This window comes from Nelumbo nucifera, chromosome 1 (assembly GCF_055504915.1).
Source record: "Nelumbo nucifera cultivar China Antique chromosome 1, China Antique-T2T, whole genome shotgun sequence".
NCBI lineage: Eukaryota > Viridiplantae > Streptophyta > Magnoliopsida > Proteales > Nelumbonaceae > Nelumbo > Nelumbo nucifera.
The window spans coordinates 134,167,321-134,189,076 of record NC_142649.1 but is presented as its reverse complement, the minus strand read 5'-3'; the positions used below and the strand labels follow the sequence as shown (position 1 = coordinate 134,189,076).

At 36.2% G+C, this 21,756-nt stretch overlaps 1 protein-coding gene across 4 annotated transcripts in view; it reads left to right on the top strand.

The window, feature by feature from the left end:
* Positions 1 to 5,790: 5,790 nt before the first annotated feature.
* The window catches only part of SFR6 (sensitive to freezing 6), a 51,012-nt gene continuing 35,046 nt past the window's right edge, over positions 5,791 to 21,756 (top strand). For all 4 annotated transcript variants that reach the window (XM_010243688.3, XM_010243687.3, XM_088894346.1 and 1 more), the window contains exons 1-5: positions 5,791 to 6,576; positions 7,149 to 7,217; positions 11,935 to 12,023; positions 15,493 to 15,605; positions 15,971 to 16,072. In XM_010243688.3, the coding sequence (XP_010241990.1) occupies positions 6,326 to 6,576; positions 7,149 to 7,217; positions 11,935 to 12,023; positions 15,493 to 15,605; positions 15,971 to 16,072 (624 nt within the window). In that variant the 5' untranslated portion in view covers positions 5,791 to 6,325. The remainder of the gene's footprint in view (positions 6,577 to 7,148; positions 7,218 to 11,934; positions 12,024 to 15,492; positions 15,606 to 15,970; positions 16,073 to 21,756) is intronic.

Genomic DNA, 21,756 nt, shown 5'->3' with positions numbered 1-21,756 from the left:
ATTAACAAAACATAGTAAATATTAAAAATGTGTTTCAATTCCACTTAAAAATCAAACTTACTAAAGGCTAATAAAAATATTAATTGATAGTTTTAATAATATTATTAGATAACTTATGAGTTGAAATCTTAATTGTGCATAATGAACTCATTAAAAATGATAAAAAATAATTAAAATTTAAAATCCATAGCCCATTTTATTAACAATATTTTAATGCAAAAATTATTGAATAATAATGAAAAATACCAACAATTAATTAAAAGTAAGAAATTTAAATATAAAAATATTAATTGATAGTTTTAATAATATTATTAGATAACTTTGTATTGATGCATTTTTAATTAATTAATTAATTAATTTTATGAACTGAGACCTTTATTGTGCATAATGAAATTAAAAATGATAAAAATTAATGAAAATTTAAAATGCATAACCTGTTTTATTAACAATATTTTATTAGAAAAATTACTCATATACAAAAAATACTGAATAATAATGAAAAAATACCAACAATTAATTAAAAATCCGAAAGATTCTAAAAAACCTAAACATAATTAAAATAGTACAAATAATTAAATAATATTGAAAATTAACAATATTTTATATTAATAAGGGTATTTACTAAAAATAATCAATATTATTTTATTATTAAAAAATATCAAAAATTATTAAAAAAAGACCCAAGCTAGAAATTATTAAAAAAATATTGAAAATTAGTTGTGTTTTTTATTAACTATGGTATTTATTTAGTTATTTAATTTATTTTTATTGAAAGCAGTGCAAATCAATTTTGTAGTGACTAATATGCAAAAATAAATGTTGAAAATACTGAAAATTATTGAAAAATACTCATATGTAAATGGACCTCTCATAGCTTGGCTTGGTCCGTGGCCTGGCTTGGCCCAAGGCATGGAACGGGCTTGTGCGGGCTTGAGTAGTGGGTCGTGCTGAATCGACCCCCCCAAATTATCCCAAGGGAGGGAGGCACGGCCAAGACACCCTATGGACTAGCACAACATGACCCGCACTTTGTGCATGTCGCTTGTGGGTCGTGTCGTGCTGGCCCGGCACAACCCGATTTACACCTCTACTTGAACCCACCTGACACTAGGGACAGGGCAAGGATGAAGTAGAGTGTCTTGACTATGGGCAAGGACAGGGATGGAGTGCCCTTCCCTGAAACCACCCCGTTGCCATTCTTATATAATGTTAATTATTAGTGAAATTAATAAAAATGCTAGCTTTTGTAATTATTTTTATTTATTTAAAGTTAATCAAAATTTATTTAAAATTAATAAAAATAATAACATTTATTAAAATTACTACAAATTATTAATAAACTAAATTTATTAAAAAATATTTGTTCATTTTAAATTAATAATAATTATTTTCTATAAATCAATATTAAATGAAAAAATATTTTTAAAAATTTAGATATTAACAATAACTTTGAATACTTTTAGTTAATTAACAACAAATTTTGATTATTAATTAATAGTAAATAAAATTATTAAATCTTTTAGATTTTCCCATGCATCGCATGGGTCCCCGCTAGTCTATATATATATATATATAATAAAATTGGATGGTCCATGTCAACATGTTTCTCCTTTGAGAGAAGCTATTTATCTATTTTTCTTAATTTTTTACATTTTCTATTTTCTTTTATTTTAAAATATAAATAAAAAAGTTCTCATTGTCTATTTTGATTAGATCAATAAAGTTGTACACTATTATAATGAGAGAGAGAGAGATTTGGGTTTTCCAAAGCCTCTTATTTTAATGCATGTTAGTATTACATTTAAAAAAGACATTTGAGAGAAAGAGGGGGGAAATAGTAATACAACATAACAAAGTAAAATATTAATAAATCAAATAATAAGTAGGTTGAGGTTAAGCAACCAAACATAAAACAACAAAATTAAAAACATTATTTAAAAAAAAATTATTAATTTAAAAATCCACTAGACTTCCAATTAAACATGGGTTTGATAAATTTAAATACAAAAATGTTAATTAATAGTTTTAATAATATTATGATTTAAACATTGGTTTGATAGAACCCATGGTCTAATGTTGTATTTTGTTTTGTTTATTCTTTTTATTTTATTATATGACTTTGTATTAATGTATTTTTAATTAATTAATATTATTACTAAAATTAATAATTTTATGAGTTGAGACTTACTATGCATAGTGCCTATCACAAGAGACTTATAAGTTTTAATGAAAATTTAAAATGTGGAACCCATTTTATCACTAAGACAAAGAAGACAAGTTAAATGGGTCTATATTGACCCATTTTCGAAAATGGTTATGGTTTATCTACATAATAATAATAATAATAATAATAATAATTTGAAACTAAATAACTTTAATTAATAAAAACTTAACAAATATAATTAATATTAATAAGAAAATTAAAATTAATAATAAAAAGTAAACAATCAATAATAAAAAGTTAGGATAATTTAAAAAAGTAATAATAATAATTAATTATGACATAAGACTCCTACTTAGGGATGACCATTTATAACTTAGCCCAACCTTGGGCTAAAGCAAATAATGCAGGTAATAAGAATAAGGATATAAAATTAATAAAAATTAGTATTGATAGGATAATTACAATTAATAATAAAAGTAACAAATCTTATATAAACTTAGCCTAACTTGGTTAGATCTATAAATTTAGATGCTCAAACAACTTTTTTTTTTTAGTTAGGTATAGTTCAAAGATGCACCAAACCCTCACATAATGTGGGTAGTAGGGTTGTAAACGGATTATATTCAAATCAAATCCAGTTACATTCACATCAACATCCAATTATGAAACTTCTAGATTTGCATCCACATATGATTATTATTAGTATTATTATTATTATTATTATTATTATTACTACTACTACTACTACTATTATTATTATTATTGATGAGGGTGGATTTGGCCCTCCAATGATATTGTGACACATGGCACCTCGGAACAACTAGGTGACACCCAGAACCACTTAGGCAACAACTTGCCTTAGCCAAATTGATGGTGTCCCACCTAACGGCCTGGCCCAAGCGCAAACTGGCGGCCTGCCCCAAGCGCGTCCTGGCGGCTTGGCCCAGGCGCGACCTGGCGGCCTAGCACAGGCATCGACCTGGCGGCCTGGCATAGGCGCCGACCTGGCGACCTGCGAGACGTGCTTGCCGACAAATTCGGCATGAATATCCTAACACTCTGGTTAGCTCGACACTCTGGTCAGCTCGTCGCCTAACCTGCCTAGCTTGGCCTAGTCAGCTCGTCACCTAACCTACCTAGCTTGGCCCAGTCAGTTCGACACCTAACCTGCCCAGCTCGGCCCAGTTAACTCGGTACCTAATCTGCCCCCAGCTCGGCATCTAGGTCCTCATCCAGCAAAAGTTCACTTCGGCCTCTGAGTCATCGACCACTTGGAAGAAGACCAAATGGCGAGGTACTTAGCACAAAAAATTGATACATCACCAAAAATTGATTCATTAATTAATAATAATAATAATAATAATTATTATTATTATTATGTTGGAATTTGCATATGTTAATATCTATGTGTATACAATAACTATACTACACAATGTTTTCAAAACCGGACTGGACCGGATGGTTGGACTAGAACAAACTAGAAAACGGTCACCTAACCAATTCCATTTTACCCCAGAACCGTCTTTTGGCAAAAAACCATTGAATTAGTTAGCAAACCGTTGACCTAGGCGGTTGAACTGCCCAATGGTTTTTGGTTGTTTTTTTTTTTTGTATTTTTTTTGTTAGAATGGGTCATCCACTCGGTTCAAAAGGTCGGACCGTTTGACCTGAGAATCAGACCCCTGAACGATTGGATGTGGATTTAACCCTAGACAAATATCATTACACTTAAGGTGTGGGCTGGGCTAGGCTAGGCAACCTTAAAAACTACTAATGCACTATTAATATTTAGCCTAAGATTTTTATTTTTTTTGGTTCATTGGGCTACACAATGGGGGTAACCCGTCCTTCATAGCTACTTTAGCTTTAATATTATCTAAAAATAATTAAAAAAACTAAAAAATAATGCATGCATGGGTTTCACATGGTTTGGTTCAATCTAATTACGAATATTACGATGCATACAATTTGGGTGTATTGGGTCAGAATGAGGATCAATCCAAGTCTAATCAAAAGTCTTAAACCTTAAGTTTGGGCTTAGATTAATTTAATTATGACTAAAAAAGTTAATTATATATTAATTTAGTCATGACTATAGCTTAATCTTATATATTTACTGATATTTAGGTATTTTAAATATTTAAGTGATATTTACAAACAATTGAAACATTTAATCATTAATAAAGTAAAATAAATAAAATAAAACACTAACAAATGCTATGGAAAATAATTATTATTAAGTAATTAGCAATAATTTATTTATTTTTGTTAAAAAAGATTAATATAATTAATTCAAATGACTAAGATACTGAATTAATAAAACATTTTTGTAACAAATTATTAAAATAAAGATTTAATTATTTTAAATAACATTACATTCTTTCTTTCCTTGATAAATTCCATGCATTGCACGGATCCCCACTAATTAATTAATTATAAAGCATTTTGTTGGACATTCCGTAGCATCTCTGGTGGGATTCACATTAACAAACAAACAAGTCCTTGGCCTTTTACGGTGATTCATGATGGCTTCCCTTTCTGAAGTGGTTGGAATTTTAGGCTGGCGTCTGTGCTTGAGCAGTTGAGTGAGACGATAAGGAGAAACAAATCGTCAGGACTTTTTTAGCCTTTTGCTTTGCTCTTGCCTAGCAGGCAACAAGATTGTCTTGAAGACAATACGTCACCGTTGATATTTTTCTTCATATATAATTCCAACCATAGTTCTATTCAGCATTGATGTGTTCGCATGCATGCTGTTTTACTACTTTGCATCACTAAAATGGAAATGTCATAAATTGTATGGTTCAATTATGCTGTATTCATTAATATTGACCTTAAGCCACCAATTAGGCTAACTTTTAATTAGGTTTCATTGGTTCATTTTTTATCAAGGCTTAGTTTGGAGGGAGTAAATACCTTGTTTTTTTGAAAAAGGATTGTTACTTGTAATAATTATACCTTGGATTTTCATGAGAGGGAGTGATATTAAATCGTCAAAAATGATATTTCTTGAATCACCATCGTGATCTTGAATTGCCATGGTGAGATGTGACAAATGAAAATTAAAATAAAAAAGGGGATATAACCTAGCAACCTTAAAGGTCAAAGGCCAACAATTTTAAGGTATAACTAATGCATCACGGGCGAGCAGTAATGGACTCTCAAGCTTGTGATTTGGGTAGGGACTCCATTAAGTTGTAGTTTCCTTTGTCCAAGTTTGGGCCCAAATGCAGTACTAGATTGCATTTGTTTTCTGTTCAATGCTCAGAAAATTTGCGTCTTTTTTTACACTGGAACAAACGGTGAAGAAAAGCAAAGGCCTTTTTTTTTCTCCCATCGGCAGAGGTTTCATGTGATCGACAGTTGAAACATTGGAACTTCTACATGGGACCGAGTTTTTGGCCGTCACCCAGCTGCCAGGTGCAAACCTGCCCCTGTTTCATCAGCAGGTTATTGTCGTGGTCTTTTTTGGTCTTTTCCTATTGGTGTGCATAGCACATACGGCGCAGATTAGCACATTATCCACTCTGGATGATCTCTTTAATCTTCCCCGCCGTCGATTAAGGATTAACTAAAACTCGACGCCGGCCGGTCTCGATAAAAGGCACGGACAAAACTGAAAAGCAGAGTTTCCCACTTGACCACTCACTTCTCTCGCGCTGACGTCTCCAGTCTCGTCGTCTGCTTTCCTCCTTTCCGCCATTTAAAAAGAAAAATTTTATTATTTCAAAAACCTAGAGTAGAAAAGGCAAACCAGCGACCACCAATCAACCGAACCAACCAACCAATGAATACGGATCGCGAATGCAGTAGGGTTTAAAAGCCAAAAATCAAAGACGTTGACAGGGAGAGGACATTAATGGAACCAAGAATCCCAACACCTGGAATCTCTCCATTGTCTCCAAGCGCCCACCACATCGCAACACGCAAACCCTAGTTCACCGCCTTCCGGGTTTAGTGTTAGAGAGAGAAAGAGGGGGTGGGGGGGGAGAGAGAGAGAAAGAGGGAAAGGGTCTTTCACGCTAGCCCCACCAAAGATCCTCTCTCTCTACAGTGATTCCTGTCGCCCTCAATCACGACTTTCCAACACTTGTTTCACCTTCCTTTCTCTCTCTTACCCGCTTTGTGTCTATTTATTAATTGGTGTTCGTTTGTCTTCAAATGAATTCCGCCTCGGTTGTCAAAGACTCCGAAGAAGGGGCTGTCTCTGATACAACTGTCCTCGAGGCTTCTAGGGCTTCTGATAGAGCTGAAGCTGCTGACAACGTAGAGGAGGAGGCCGTGGACAAGAGAGACGACCCGATGGAAGAGGACTCCGCCTCTCCGCCTACCGTCTTCCGCATCAGACTTAAGCAGCCTAATTCCAATTTGCGCCACAAAATGAGTGTTCCCGAGCTATGTCGTAATTTCAGGTATAATTTTTCCTTGCTTTATCTGTTGAATTTGTGTTGGTTGTAATTGAACCTGTTGAGCTATAGTCTGCAGCACTTCATTTTACTAGTGTTGCTTGAATTGGTAATGTTCTGTGCTAATTCCCGGTTTGTGGGTTTGCTGGAAGAGAATTCTCTTTTCCGACTTGAACCTTGAATGTTTTCCTTTTTCTTTTTGAGTTTTCTTTTTCTTTTAATGCCGTACATAAGATTCCAGTGGGCAATGGTTATATCCAGAGGAAATTGCATTAAATCCAAGTCCATGGATTTACTGAAGTGTTTGCATTTTTTTCCCGGAACTTTATATTCTCTATATGTTACTAATAATCTGTACTGTGTCCTAAGTTTGATTGCTGAATTGTTTGTTCTGCGTTTAGTTTTTTATAATATTTTCTATTCTATTCTTTTATACCTCTCTCTCTCTCCCCCCCCCACCAAGTGGTATGATTCTTCTTTTGCTTATGGTTGCTGGTTTTGCATTTAATTTTTTTTTTCCTTTTCTAAGAATCAATTAAAAAGAACTTATATTTTCCTATTTCTCTTGTGTTTGTTAGTTCCGTTTCTTGGTGTGGGAAGCTGAACATTATAGCATGTGCCTCAGAGACTTGTGCAAGAATTCCAAGGTTTGCCTATCTCATCATATCGAATGGCACTGTTGCTTGTTTTTCTGGGAAGGATTTTTTTTTTAAGTAAGAACATGCTTTTGTTCTTAAATCATGCAATTGACATTTCAGTATAGTAGATGTATGTATTTTAGTATGTGATAGTTAGACGCAAAATCATATTGAAATAGGGTACTGATAAATATGGAGAATACTTTGAAAACAAAATAGAACTTAAGAAATAGAATTTAAGCCAAGAAAGCTACATTTTCCACTGATTGCTATTCTTCTTTGTTGCACTAACACTGCTGTGGTGAAAGTGAAAGGATGAGAGGTCCATCATATGGATAGTCGAACCCTATAGGTAGGTAGGGCGAAATTTCAAAATTTCTCTCTCTCCCATATGGGAATTACATTCCCTGTTTTAGAAAATTACATTTTCAAGGATCAATCTTGAACTCTAAACCGGACCAGATCTGAAACCAAAGGTAGGAGAGGGATGTACTTGATACGGAGTAGCAGTAACTCCTAACGAAAGTGTTCACGCCCAAAGAAAATGCCAAAGACTGCTCCACTGAAGATGACACAGCGTAGGGTGGAGTAGAATCAACAGGTGGTTCTTCAGCAAGAACCAAAAAGAATAGAATATCCATCCGCACAAATTTGAGAAGAAATCAAATTTCTTCTCAAATTTTGTACATAAAGACAATCTTTTAGTACAATAGATCATTCTCTGAAAAATAACTCTACGGTTCCTATAGCCGTCGCTGCAACACTTGCAGAAGTCCCCAAGTAAAGAGTTACTTCTCTGTCACTCAGTCTTCTACTTATCCTGAACCCCTGCAGTGAGTTACACGCATGAGTTGAAGCCCCAGAGTCAATACACCAGGAAGCAGAAGTTATCAACAAATTGATTTTTATGACACAGGATTCGAAATTACCTTGTTTCTTGGATTTCAGGTACTGAGGATAATTCCTCTTCCAGTGGCCGGTCTGCTTGCAAAAGTGACAAGCATTTGATGCTCTGTCCTTCTTCTGCCTCTTAGACTTGGCAGCCTTCTTCTGGGGCTTTCTCTTAGCCATTCTCTTCTTCTTGCCCGATTTGCCAGATTCGACAAGCATGGCTATGGTTTTATCCTTCTTTATCAGTTATTCAACCCTCTGCAACATATTGCTGAATTCTTGGATGCTGACATTCAGCTTGTTCATGTTATAGTTCATGATGAACTGATTGAAGGAAGGAGGCAGAGAATTCAGGATGGCGTCTACCTTCGTGACATGGTCAAGCCCGGATCCAAGAGCCTCAAGTTCATTGATGTAACCCATCATCCAAAGACAATGGTCATGAACCTACTGGTTCTTGGACATCTGCGCGGTCATGAACTGTTTTAGGACATTCTGATGAGTAGAACAATTCTGCTCCTCATACATCGTCCTTAGACTATCCAATATGTCATTTGACAATTCGATCTGATCGAATTGCTTCTGTATCGGATTATCTAAGGAGGCAATGATGTAGCAGCGGGCTAGGGAATTCTTCTCTTCCCATTCTTGGTAGTCCCTCCTTCGGGCCTCAGAAGCCCTATCACCCGGACGCTCCAAGGCAGGATTCTTAGCTACTTTGTCTAATTTTTCAGAGGTTAGGACCAACATAAGATTACGGTACTAGTCAGCATAGTTAGGTCCTTTAAGTTTGTTGTCGTCCAACAGCTTAGCGAATTGTCCGTTTGCCATTTTTGATAAAAAACAAACATTAGTCCACAACCTAATTTGGTTCATGTTATCTACATAGATATGACTTTTAATCTATGTTCCATTCTCATTTGTTTATCTCTGAGATTTCCCTCCTATCTCAGTGACGGAGACTACGAATTACGTCTCTGGAAATGTGGGAAATCACATAGGGTGCATGGAGCCACTGTTTCACCTGCATAACCCCACCACCTTTCTGTGAACGATCATATCCACTCATCGTATGCGCTTTCCCTTTGGCCTCTGTCAGACAAGGTTCATTGCCATTTTAGGTTAAACCTTTCTGTCCAGTGAGTGCTCACCCATCATATTCGTGAACGCCAAGGTACCGTGAGAGAGTCTTTCATTTTAGGATAGGCCCCTCCCATATCGGTCTATGACGCCTCTATTATCTTATGAAACATTTCAACAGATCCAACAGCAAATGGATAGCCCAATTTTATGGTTCATTTCCTCATTACTGAAGGACCCATCTTCATGCTAATGACGGAAGGCCTTTAGAGAGTTCATCACATGAATCTCCCTATTACATGCACTTATATTTTAGGAGGGAACAAAAGTTATGCCCTAATTTAATTTAGGTCAAACCAAAGTGGCTCCCACTGGCTTTCATAAAACCAGATTTAGGTGGGCCTTAAACGGCTAGGGTTCCGCATGGCTCCTCTTTAGGGGAGGTGTGGGGCCCACCACAAAGGGAGGATCATCCAATGATCTTAAGGACACCATGGCAATGATGTGCATTCAGCCATGGTGTGCGCAAGAGCCACTATCGTATCAACATAGGCCAAGTACTTATGGCCCATGAACGTTGCACATCACACATCCATACATCACATGCAGGGATAGAATTGATCCAATCAATTAATATCTGTAAAGCCCATCATCAAAGCCCATAATGATCCATAATATTACTGATTAACATTATCTAGGTATATGGGCTGAATAGCAAAGAGCAGTTCGGCCCATATAGCTTTTATGCAGGTAGTGGGCTTAAGCAGTTTTAACACTTAAAAACTGGGCTTTACAGGTGTGGGCCGAATTAGGTCTTGCAATTAAATATCAATCTCTTGACCCAAGAGTGGGAAATTAGGGCTGAGAACAACCCCCATCGAACCACATATTCAGTCCAACCAGTTTGGTCCAATCTGGTTCGAATGGGTCCAGGGTTTGATTTTTAATTCAAGAATTAATTCACTCTAATTTGCTTATGAATCAGTACTAGGGCTTTTCGCACATCTGCTACCTGCAAAACAGATGTTAAATCACAGTTTGTAGTTTCACAAACTACAAATCGCAGATAGCGAATTCTCAATCTGCGAAATCTCCACCTTCTGCGCAACCAGCTTCAATCTTGATAAAATAAAATAGAAAAACCCTAATTTTCTATTAATATTACATCAAATCGAATTCATATACATTCAGTCTAGAAATTAAAAAAAAAATAATTACAGACCAAAAGTAAAAGAACTGCAAAAGCGCAGATTTCCTGTGCCAATAAAGACTTCGATCTCCACCTTACGAACAACCCATAAATCAAGAAAAATATAAAGAACCATTCTAAATATAATTCAGATATATAAAGATTTAATTTCAGGTCAACAACCCTTAATTTGGGAACCGATTTCCCAGAATATCAATTATCTGCGCAAATCGGGTAGAACCCCTTCTGCCCATTTGCGCAGGTTCAGATCTGATCTATTTTTTTTGGTTCAAGACTTGAACCTGACTCTGATACCACTAAAGGGATGAGAGATCCATCATATGGATAAATCTCCCAGATCTATCCAACGGCTGTGAAGATTCTAAACTAACACGAGTCTCATATGTGTCCAGTTTAAGGGTATTACACAGAAACACACCATAATAACATGAATCAAACATGTACTTTATTCATTTACAATAAATGTCATAATGTACATCATTCTGATTGGAGCTGAGGGCATACACTGTCTAACAAAAAGAAATGCCATGATGGTGGTGGAAAATATGTAAACATTATCTCAAATTAAAATACATAAAGATAATATGTAAAACACATTTAAAATGAAAATTTTAAAAATAAAATCAAGCATAACTTATAAAACATTTTCAAGCACATAAACTCTTAACCACTTTATCTTTTCCCAATTGCATTACTTCAAATAGATAATGTGATGTTAAACATTATGCATTCCTGATTCTACGAGCCACCTTTGTACCAAGACCCTCAAGGCAAGTCCAAACAAGTCCATGCTAGGGTTTTAAATTCTTAATCCCTATAAAAATGTTTTATAACTTAAGTGTCTTTTAAAAAATATCTTTTATTAGGATAAATGAATGAGAAACACTAGCAAAAAAAAAAAGAAAAAATGCATAGATTTTCAAAAGGCACCTGGGCTGTAGTGCAAGGTGCAGTAGGTGCATCAGGAGCTCGCCTTTTGAAAGTACTGCACCTAGGTCCTAGGCGAGGTGCATACCCTAAAATGTGCTTTGCCTGTGCACCTAGGTGTGCCTTTTAAATTACTGTAATGGGCCATATCCCCCCAATTCCCAAAGTATTTAAACATTCTTTATATGCATTGGAGATGATAAGAGGTGCCCCCTCCCTACTTTCTAATAGACTGCTCTCCCCAAAATTTTTAAGATTTATAGTGTCCACACAAATGAAGAATCCTGGCTTTGCCTTTGGCAATACGTGATGATGCTAATATGATGATTACTAAACAATAACAAAACAAGAGGGATGTAGGTAGGAAAAATGTGACGCAAAAGTGGATTCTTAACAAATTTGAGGGAAAACTGAAAAGGAAATGATATTTTTGATGGTTTAAATCCAATGTTTGGGTTTGTGATAGTGTTCTAATGCTGTTTTTTTTAATAGTATCCAAGCAAAAATAAAAAAATAGGACAAAAGAAGAGTAAGCTTTCCTTTGTTTTTTCCCTTTTCATTCTACATCTCAGCACTGATAAAAAAAGTTCCCTCATTTCTTTTCTTTTTCTTTTGTAGTTCTAATGCAAACCCTCCATTCTGGATCCCCATACACATTGTGAACCCTGAGCGACCTACAGAATGTGCAGTATTCAATGTCATAGCAGGTGCGTAATGTGTGATGCTGAATATCATGGCAGGTGTGTAGTGTGACATAATGAGAATTTTGTAGCATAATTATTCAGTGATGGAAAAGTTGATACTAAGCTTATTGCAATCATGACTATGATTTAGAGTCTGAGCTACATATTATCTATTGGATTGTCATCACATGGCCAAATGGTACTTTTTTTTAATAAAAGTTGTATTTCTGAAAGCAAGGGAGAGCTTCCCTCAAAAAGCAGTACAAAAGCATCTATCCATATTCCCAAAAAATTATGGACATTATCCTTACAACCAAAGGTTAGCTAATGAAATTTGGGTAAAAAAGAATCCTCTCCCAATGAGAGGAGAAATGAGACTGTTTGATGGAGGAGAACTTCTGGATACAAGCCCATCTTTTAAAGAATTTCTCCATTTTGCCTATCAAGTATTCCTTAGGTTCAGCTTTCCCTGTAAAGATTCTTTCATTCCACTCCAACAGATGGATCAGCATATCACAAATAGGACCTTGACAGGATGGTACCCCTCTTGCTAGAAGGGTTGACTGGCCATGACAACATCAAAGCACCAATGTCCTCTGGAAGCACCAGCTCCATCTTGAATAGATAAGCCCAGTGAGACCAGATACTGTAGGTAACCAGACAATGGTACTATTTTGTAAGTTGTGTATCAATGGGAATATACAGCAGTTGCTTGTGATATTGTTGTAGCTGTTATAGGTTTGCTTTCATTTCTTATTCTCCTTGCATTCCAATTAAATAGTTGCTGCTATATAAATCCAGATTGCAAGGTCATAGTATCTTGTTTTGTATTTCTTTGTGTGTGTGTGTGTGTTTTTCCTTTTTCATCATGCACAGACAAACAGGAACCCGTCATATGACTTACAGTAAGTGTACAACAGATTACCAAGAAAAACAACCATGCAGGCATGCACTGGTTGGTTATGAACAGTTGTAAATCTGCATTGCATGAGCAAGAGAATGAATGAAATCTTATCCAATCAAGATTTTTATTCCACAAGTTAGTGTTTCTTTCTCAAAAGAGCCTTAGTTATAATACGATATCTATATATATACTTATTACGGAATGGGTGCTCTCTGCACTCAGGAAATGGAATCTACTCGTGCGAGTAGATCCCACGTGCGAGCACCCATTTCCAGTAATTAATTACTAATTAATTATTAATTAATAACAGTAATACTAATTAATTACTAACTAATAACAATAATTATTAATTAATTACAGTAATTAATAGTGTAATAACATGCACCCATTTCCAATAATTAATTACAGTAAATAATTACTAATTAATAACAGTAAATAATTACTAATTAATTATTAATTAATAACAGTAATTACTAATTAATAACAGTAATTACTAATTAATAACAATAATTACTAATTATTACAGTAATTAATAGTGTAATTATATAATTACTGATTATTACAGTACCTAATTAATTACTAATTAATAACAATAATTACTAATTAATTACTGTAATAATAATTACTGATTATTACAGTAATTTAATAAATATATAATTAGTGATTATAATTAATAATTACTGTTATTATAAATATTGTTAATAAATAGATATTTACTTAAATTTTACTTTAAATTAAAATTATAAATACTGTTAATAAATATAGTAATTATTGTTATATTCAAAATATTTAAAAATGTTATTAAAAGTATTGTTATTGATTATTTAATAAAATACTATAATTACTGACTATTACTAATAAATACTGTTAATTTAATTTAATTTTGGTAATTATTAATTTAATGAATATTGTTAATAAATCCTCTTCATAAATTTAATAATTACTGTTATATTAAAAATTACTAAATAATATTATTAAAACTATCATTAATGATTATTTAGTTAAATAGTATAATTACTTACTATTATTGATAAATGTTATTAATAATGTTTTGACAACCGACGGTTCGACCGTTCGGTTTGAACGGAGGGTCCGTTCTGACAACAAAAATTACAAGCAAAAAATTACAAAACCATTATGGCCACCGATTTTCGGGTCGACGGTTCGATCATCCGGTTTGAATGGATAGTCTGTTCTGTCAACAAAAATTATAGGCAAAAAATTGAGTTTGTGAGGTCCATTAAGTAGTATCATATGTGTTGTTATGTCATTTGAGCGTGTGACTCATACGACCCCAAAACGGAACCGTTTTGGCCACCGGTTTTTGGATCAATGGCTCGACCGTTCGGTTCGAACGGACGGCCCGTTCTGACAACAAAAAATTATAAGCAAAAGTTTACGTAACCGTTTTGGCCACCGGTTTTTAGGTTGGCGGTTTGATCGTCCAGTTCGAACGGACAATCCGTTCTGACAACAAAACTTACAAGCAAAAAATTGAGTGTGTGAGGTCCATTGAGCAGTATTGTACATGTTATGTCATTTGAGCGTGTGACTCATACGACCCAAAAATGGAACCGTTCCGGTCACTGGTTTTTGGGTCGACGATTTGACCGTTCGATTCGAACGGACGACCCGTTCTGACAACAAAAATTAAAAAAATAAAAGAAAAGCCAAAAAAAACGGGTCAATGGGTTGATGGTTCGACCACTCAGGTCAATGGGTCATTGACCAATTCAATGGTTTGGCCAAGGACTAGGATTGGGGTAAAACGGAACTGGTTGCTTGGACAGTTTCCAATTAAAAAAATAAAAAAAAACGGACGACCCATTTTAAGAACAAAAATTACATGCAAAAAATTGAGTGTGTGAGGTCCATTAAGCATTACTATACGTGTTATGTCATTTGAGCGTGTGACTTATACAACCTGAAAACAGAACCGTTATGGCCACCAGTTTTCGGGTCAACGGTTCGACTATTCAGTTCAAGCGGATGGCCCGCTCTGATAATAGAAATTAAAAAAATAAAAAAACGACCAAAAACCATTAAACGGGTCAATGGTTTCACCGCTCGGGTCAATGGGTTGTTGACCGATTCAACGATTTTTGGCTATGGACCGAGATTAGGATAAAACGGAACCGGTTGCCTGGATGGCCGATTAAAAAAATAAAAAATAGCCAAAAACCATTGAACAGATCAACGGGTCAATGGTTCGACTGTTTAGGTCAATGGGTCATTGACCGATTCAACGATTTTTGGCCAAGGACTGGGTCAACGGGTCGATGGATCGACGGTTCCATTCCAACCCCTGCGAAGTAGGGCCCCTCCGCTAGTATACATATTATTCCAAATGGGTTGAGTAGATAGAGGGCACTCTACCTATTATCTCTCTTTTTGCGTGTATCATTCTAAACTCTGCAAATCTGTCAGAGGAGCTTCCTCTCTTCCTTTGTGAAACCGGTATCAGCTTCTACACCATGGTATAAGGTGCAGTACTTATATTTATTTACTTATTTTTTCCTGTACCATACTACTTTTGCTTCCAGAATGGGCTTTGATATCGTTATTAGTTGCATGGGTTACATTTGGCAGATTCTCCACGCGATTCGGTTCAGTTTATTGAATGGTCCCCAGCTTCTTGCCCTCGTGCTTTACTAATTGCCAATTTTCATGGGAGGATAACTATCTGGACTCAGCCCTCTCAAGTAAGTCAAGGTTGCTCTTTCTTTTCATCTTTACAAAATCACCTTGTTCATTTATTGTTTTTTATGGTTTTAATGCTGGTTCAACTTATTTCAATTTTAAGTATATAAATCATGTTTTACAGTTCCTGATGCTCCACTTAATTTTAACTTTAGAATATAGTTTTATTTCTCAATCCTTATTTTACTGAACTTTTAGCCTATCTTAACATAGTAATTAATCCTTACATGTATACAGAAAAAGGAAAAGAAAAGAGAAATTCACTCTATCCAAGCTCTCATTCTGGCATGTTAATGGATTCTTTCTTTTCTTGATTTTTTAATTTGTTTATTCTCTCAGCTTAATTTATTTAATTTTTCAAATTCAGGGGCCTGTCAATCTGGTACGAGATGGCAGCTGCTGGCAATGTGAATATGAGTGGCGTCAAGATATTGCAGTAGTTACAAAGTGGTTGTCAGGAATGTCGCCGGTATGCCATTGACATTTTCTTGTTAATTGTGGTAATGTGGTTCTATATGTATGGTGTAAAGCTACATTCTTCTGTACTCCTTTGCTCCTTATTAGGTAGATGGGTGAGAGATGAGCTACAAATGCCAGTATTCTTTAATCATCTCTAACCTGTTCCAATGACAAATTTATGTTGCCCGCCACCTTAATCTAATCCACTTATGGCATATCATCCATCTTATTATTTCTTGGTCTATGTCATGTGTCTGGTATCAATGACTCCCTTCGATATATTGTTTCCATTTTTTTTGGATCAGTAACCATGAAACTTATTCATATGGATAAAAGAATATCGTGTACAGAAATTACATTATCAAAGATGTTAGGCTAACCCCTGCTACCTAACTTTACAATCTGATTTCAGTTACATTATAACCCTCCAATCCAGGGGTGGCTATTTCTGACCCAATCTATCCACTGACAACCCACCCATACCCATTCATTTAAGATGTGGGTGGAATATGGGTTGAACAGCCCATTGAGTCAATTAAAAGGGTTGGGTTATGGTTATCCATTTGAGTCAATCTATCCACTGACAACCCACCCATACCCATTCATTTAAGATGTGGGTGGAATATGGGTTGAACAGCCCATTGAGTCAATTAAAAGGGTTGGGTTATGGTTATCCATTTGGGTCAAGACATAAAGGGTTGGTTTACATATCTTCTCATTCTTTATCTTTTTAATAAGGATGCATTCTTATAAATTTAATTATTCAAATGGGTTGAGCAGCCCATTGGGTCAATTAAAAAGGGTTGGGTTATGGTTATCCATTTGGGTCAAGACATGAAGGAAGGTTTTCTTTTTTTTTTTGGTAGGCAACTATGTGAAAGAAGTTGGTTCACATATCTTCTCAGTCTGTTTTTTTAATAAGGATGTATTCACATGGGTTCAAGTATTCAAATGGGTCAACATGTGTGGTTTTGGTTGGGTTGTGTTGTTAGGACTGCTATTAGGCTCGTATTGCACTGTTATTATTTATCTTTTCTTTGTTAAGTTGCAACCAAAAGACTGCTCTGTTAGCTTATATTAGAAGCTGGTTTACATATATTCTTAGTGAGGCAGCTGCCACTGACACTTTTCCAGTAAATATTCTTTCTTCTTCTCTGCTGTCCTAGATGGTATCAGAGCAGGATTGATAGAAGTTGAAGATTGGATCTTTTTTTTTCCTTTCCTCCCACTCAGGTTTCCTCTAGACTTGACTGAAATTTCGAAATCTGAAAGAGAACTGATCAAGTAAGTGTTTTCTGTTATTCTTCTTTTCCTTTTGGTTAGAACCAAAAGGGTTATTGTTTTGGCTGTTTTCTCCCTTTGTATGATGAGTTTTTGAGTTTGAGGAGTTTCTTCAGTGTTCTTTTGTTGTTGAGGTTTGAGATCCATTCGGCTGTGTGTTGTGCCCTGTTTTGTGGATCTCACACCAAATTCAGACCTGACAATCTGTATTGTGGTGTTTTGGGGCTTGAGGAGTTCTCTTTCCCCTGCACATCTGTTGTTTTGCAGCGTACAGACTGTGAGGGTCGGCTGGAGGTGTTCTCTCTTTCCTTTTTTGGACTGGTGGTGTTTGAAGGTTTTTCTAGGTTTTGTGTCTTCTAGCCACTTGTAGGTGCTGTTAATGGATAAACAAGTCTGGATTTGTGGTTTTTCTAGGTTTTATGTAAAGACAATGTCTACTGAAGATTCAGTTGTCTCAGAAGTTACTGGGAACCAAAATATGACTAGTTCAGGCAGTGAGAGTTGGGGTTTTCCTGTTGCTATCATTGTCCTTGATGAACTAAATTATTTGGAGTGGGCAAAAAGTGTGAAATTATATATGGGCTCAAGAGGTTAGCTTGGGTATTTGTCTGGTGATGTTCCTCAACTTAAGGAGGCGGCTGGTTTGGTTCGTGATAAGTGGGACCAAGACAACTACTTGATCATGTCTTGGCTAGTGACCTTTATTCACCCTAGTCTGAGGAAGAACTTCGTGTGGGCTGATATGGCAATGGAGATTTGGGACCAAGCTAAGGCTACTTTTTCTGAGCAAAGGCACTATGCTCGTATATGCCAGCTTCACGTAGAGTCATCCACTTGCAAACAGGGGGGAGAAAAGTTTATCATATTATTCTTCTCTCAATTCCATGTGGAAGGAACCTGATTATTATCTGTCTGTTGACTGGAAAAATGAATAAGATGCAAAGGATTATAAGAGACTTGTAAATCAACAGCAGATGTTTGCTTTCTTGGTTGGTCTTAATCCTAGTTATGAGCCCATTCGAGTTAAGATATTAGGGAGTAAGGAGCTCCCATCAATTCAGGAAGTGCACTCCTTAGTTCAATCTGAGGAGAGTAGGAGGTTAGCCATGAATCCTCCAGAGGGGGGTAGCAAGTCGGTCTCTTGGCCAAAGGGAGTGGCGGAAGAAGGGTAGTGATGCTATGAAGAGGATTGAAGCTGTTGATAAAGATAAGTTGAGATGTTCTCATTGTGGTAGAACTCAACATACCAAAGAAATATGTTGGGACCTTGTGGGCAAGTCAAAGAACTTCCATTCCTTCCAGAAGAAGCAACCACAATAGTATGGAAAGAAATCTAGTTCAGCCAATGCAAGTTTCTGGTGACTCATCTCAGGAGAGTATCTTTACAGGCTCTAACTACAGGGAGGGGATGCTAAATTCCTTACGTAATTAGTTGGAAGAGTATGGTAGGACTTTCTGACATCTTGAAGAGTCCTTTGTCACTCCTACCTCACATGTGTCCACTTCAGGTAACCAGGCCTCTACATTCCATGTGTTTAGTTGTCTACTTCATCTCCCAACCCTTAGATCATTGATTTTGAGGTGACCAACCTCATGACTGGTACGCCAAGTTTATTTTCAGCATATCGTTTACTTTGGTCAGGACAAAGTTAGGCTAGCTGATGGTTCTCACACTACCATTGCTGGCCAGAGTACTATATCCTTACAAAATGGTGTTTTTTTATCAATAACAGTGAATTTTATTAAAGATTGAGAAATTACATAGCTAAGGAGCTAAAAAATCTTAACTCCCTAATACATCAATGTATAGCCAAACCGTAAATCAATTACAAAACAGCCCAAAAAAATTGAGTTTCTGTTCACCCCTTGCCTAGCTAAACCATCTGCCAATGAGTTTGCACTTCTCTTTGTCCATGTACAACTGACTTCAATGTCCTTAGTCAGCCACTTAAATTTCCTCTTTTCATTGCTGTAGTTCCAAAGCTTGGAGTTGTCCTCTTTTAACCAGTTCACTACAATTTCAGAATCACCTTCTATAATCAATTTATTAATATGCATGTCCTTGACCCTTTGTACCCCTTCAATAGCTCCTAGTATCTCAGCCCTTAAGGAATCTCCCATCCCAATTGGACCAGAATACATAGCTAACAGATTCCCTTTCTCATCTCTTATCACTTCCCCTATTCCAGAGGGCCCTGGGTTGCCCAAACTACTTCCATCAAAGTTCAGTTTGATAAGGCCGTGAGGTGGAGGGGTCCAACAAGGACTTGATGCTTTCTTAGCTGAAGCTGATTCTGCAATTTCCTTCCAATTCCTTAACATTTCATCAACTGAGAAATCTGCAAACAATTCCAAAGTTTTCAACCAATGTGTCGCCCTAATGTGAATAATCTCCAATATTACTTCCAAGCTTCTCTCTTTATCTAAAAAAATTCGTGAATTTCTCTCCTCCCAAACAGTCCAACATACTGCTGCCCTAACACATCTCCACATGATCTTGGCCCTTTTTGTTGGGCAGTTGGGCATGGAAGTGAATAAGCTTTGCACATTCAAAGGGGGGAGTCTACCCGCACCCAAACAAAGAAGTAAACCATTCTCAAATGGCATGGAAGTGAATAAGCTTTTGCACATCCTTACAAAATGGCGTTCACCTATAGTCTACCATGTTCCTAAATTTCCCACTAACCCTTTATCTATTAGTTGTATTACCAAGTCATTGGATTGTAGTGTAACATTTTTTCTTCCTGATTCTTGTGTTTTCCAAGATATGACTTCTGGGAGAGTGATTGGTAAGGGACACGTGGTTGATGATCTCTATATATTGGATGATGTTGCTGTTTTCAAGTCAAGTAATACACAAGTTTTGTGGGTCATTATGAGAGTCCTTGTAATAAAGCCAGATCTTGCTTTGTCACTACTGTCTTGGCCATTTGTCTTTTTCAGCCTTTGAGGGTCTTGTTCCAGTAGAAATCTGCTGAATTAAAAAAATATGAAAGAAAGAAGAGAAGGAAGAGATTTGTTTATTTTTATTCATCAAAAAAAAAAGGAGAAAAGGAAGAGAGAAGGAGAAGAAGAGAAGTTGAAAGAAAAGAGAGCAATAATCTGGCCGCCCCCTTCACTTATTATTTATACTAAAATAATAGAACAGTACAAAGACAACTATGCCCTTATAGGGTGGCAAAACATAAAACAACATATATAACACTCAAAAAACATAATAAAATTTGGACTCACATAACTACTGTGGTCCCCACCTCCTATCTAACAACTAACATAAAACATCTACTCAGAAAAACATCATAAAACTAATTAATCTTCAACACTCCCCCTCAAGTTGGGAGTAAATGTCACACATTCCCAACTTGCGTAGATCATGTTCAAGCTTGTTCCTTGTCACCCCTTTAGAGAGAACATCAGCCAGCTGCAACTCTGAAGAGACATAAGGCAAACAAACTTCTCCGGTTGTTACCCTTTCTCTTATAAAGTGTCTGTCAACTTGAATGTGTTTTGTCTTATCATGCTGAATTGGATTGTGGGCAATATTGATTGTAGCCTGATTGTCACAGTATAACATCATAGGTTCTTCTGCTTTCACCCCAATCTCACTCAAAAGAGATCTAACCCAAAGAAGTTCTGAGACACCATGAGCCATGGATCTGTACTCAGCCTCTGCACTTGACCTTGCCACAACCGTTTGCTTCTTACTCTTCCAGGAGATCAAGTTTCCACCTACAAAGGTACACACTCCTGATGTAGACCTCATGTCATTTAAGCATCCTGCCCAGCTTGCATCTGTATAGGATTCTAGCTTCAGATTCTCATGATTTGAAAAAAGAATGCCTCTGCCAGGGTGTTTTTTCAGATATGTAAGTATTCTCTCAATAGCTTCCCCTTCCCAGAGGATAGAGTTATATCATTGGTCACTCTAACTGTCCCCTTCCCAGCAATGAGCATATGTGAACCATCTGCTGTAGAGACTTCGTCTCTACCAGAGCACAACTGATAGGAACTGAAAATGGTAGGGGCATTAGTCATATGTTCAGATGCTCCTGAGTCTATAATCCAGGGAGGTCCCTCCTTACCTGAAGTGGATGCAAGATTCGCAGTTGCATATGAACTGCCTATATGTGCAAAGGAAGTGGTGTAGTTGGCTCCTGCATTCTACTGTCCATCTGGAAGGCTAGTGCTGGGTGAATCTTTCTTACTCATAAGCTGTCCAAACCTCTCCAATTCTGTTCTCATTGCTGTTACTGCAATGGATTCCCAATCAGTTTGGGAGAGAGGGGCTGAAGAGTCTCCTGTAGTGGCTACATTTGCATTTCCTTTCTTGTTTCTTATCCGAGCAGGCATAAGATTTGGATGAAGCTTCCAACAAGTGTCCCTGGTATGCTTAGGCTTCTTGCAATAATCACA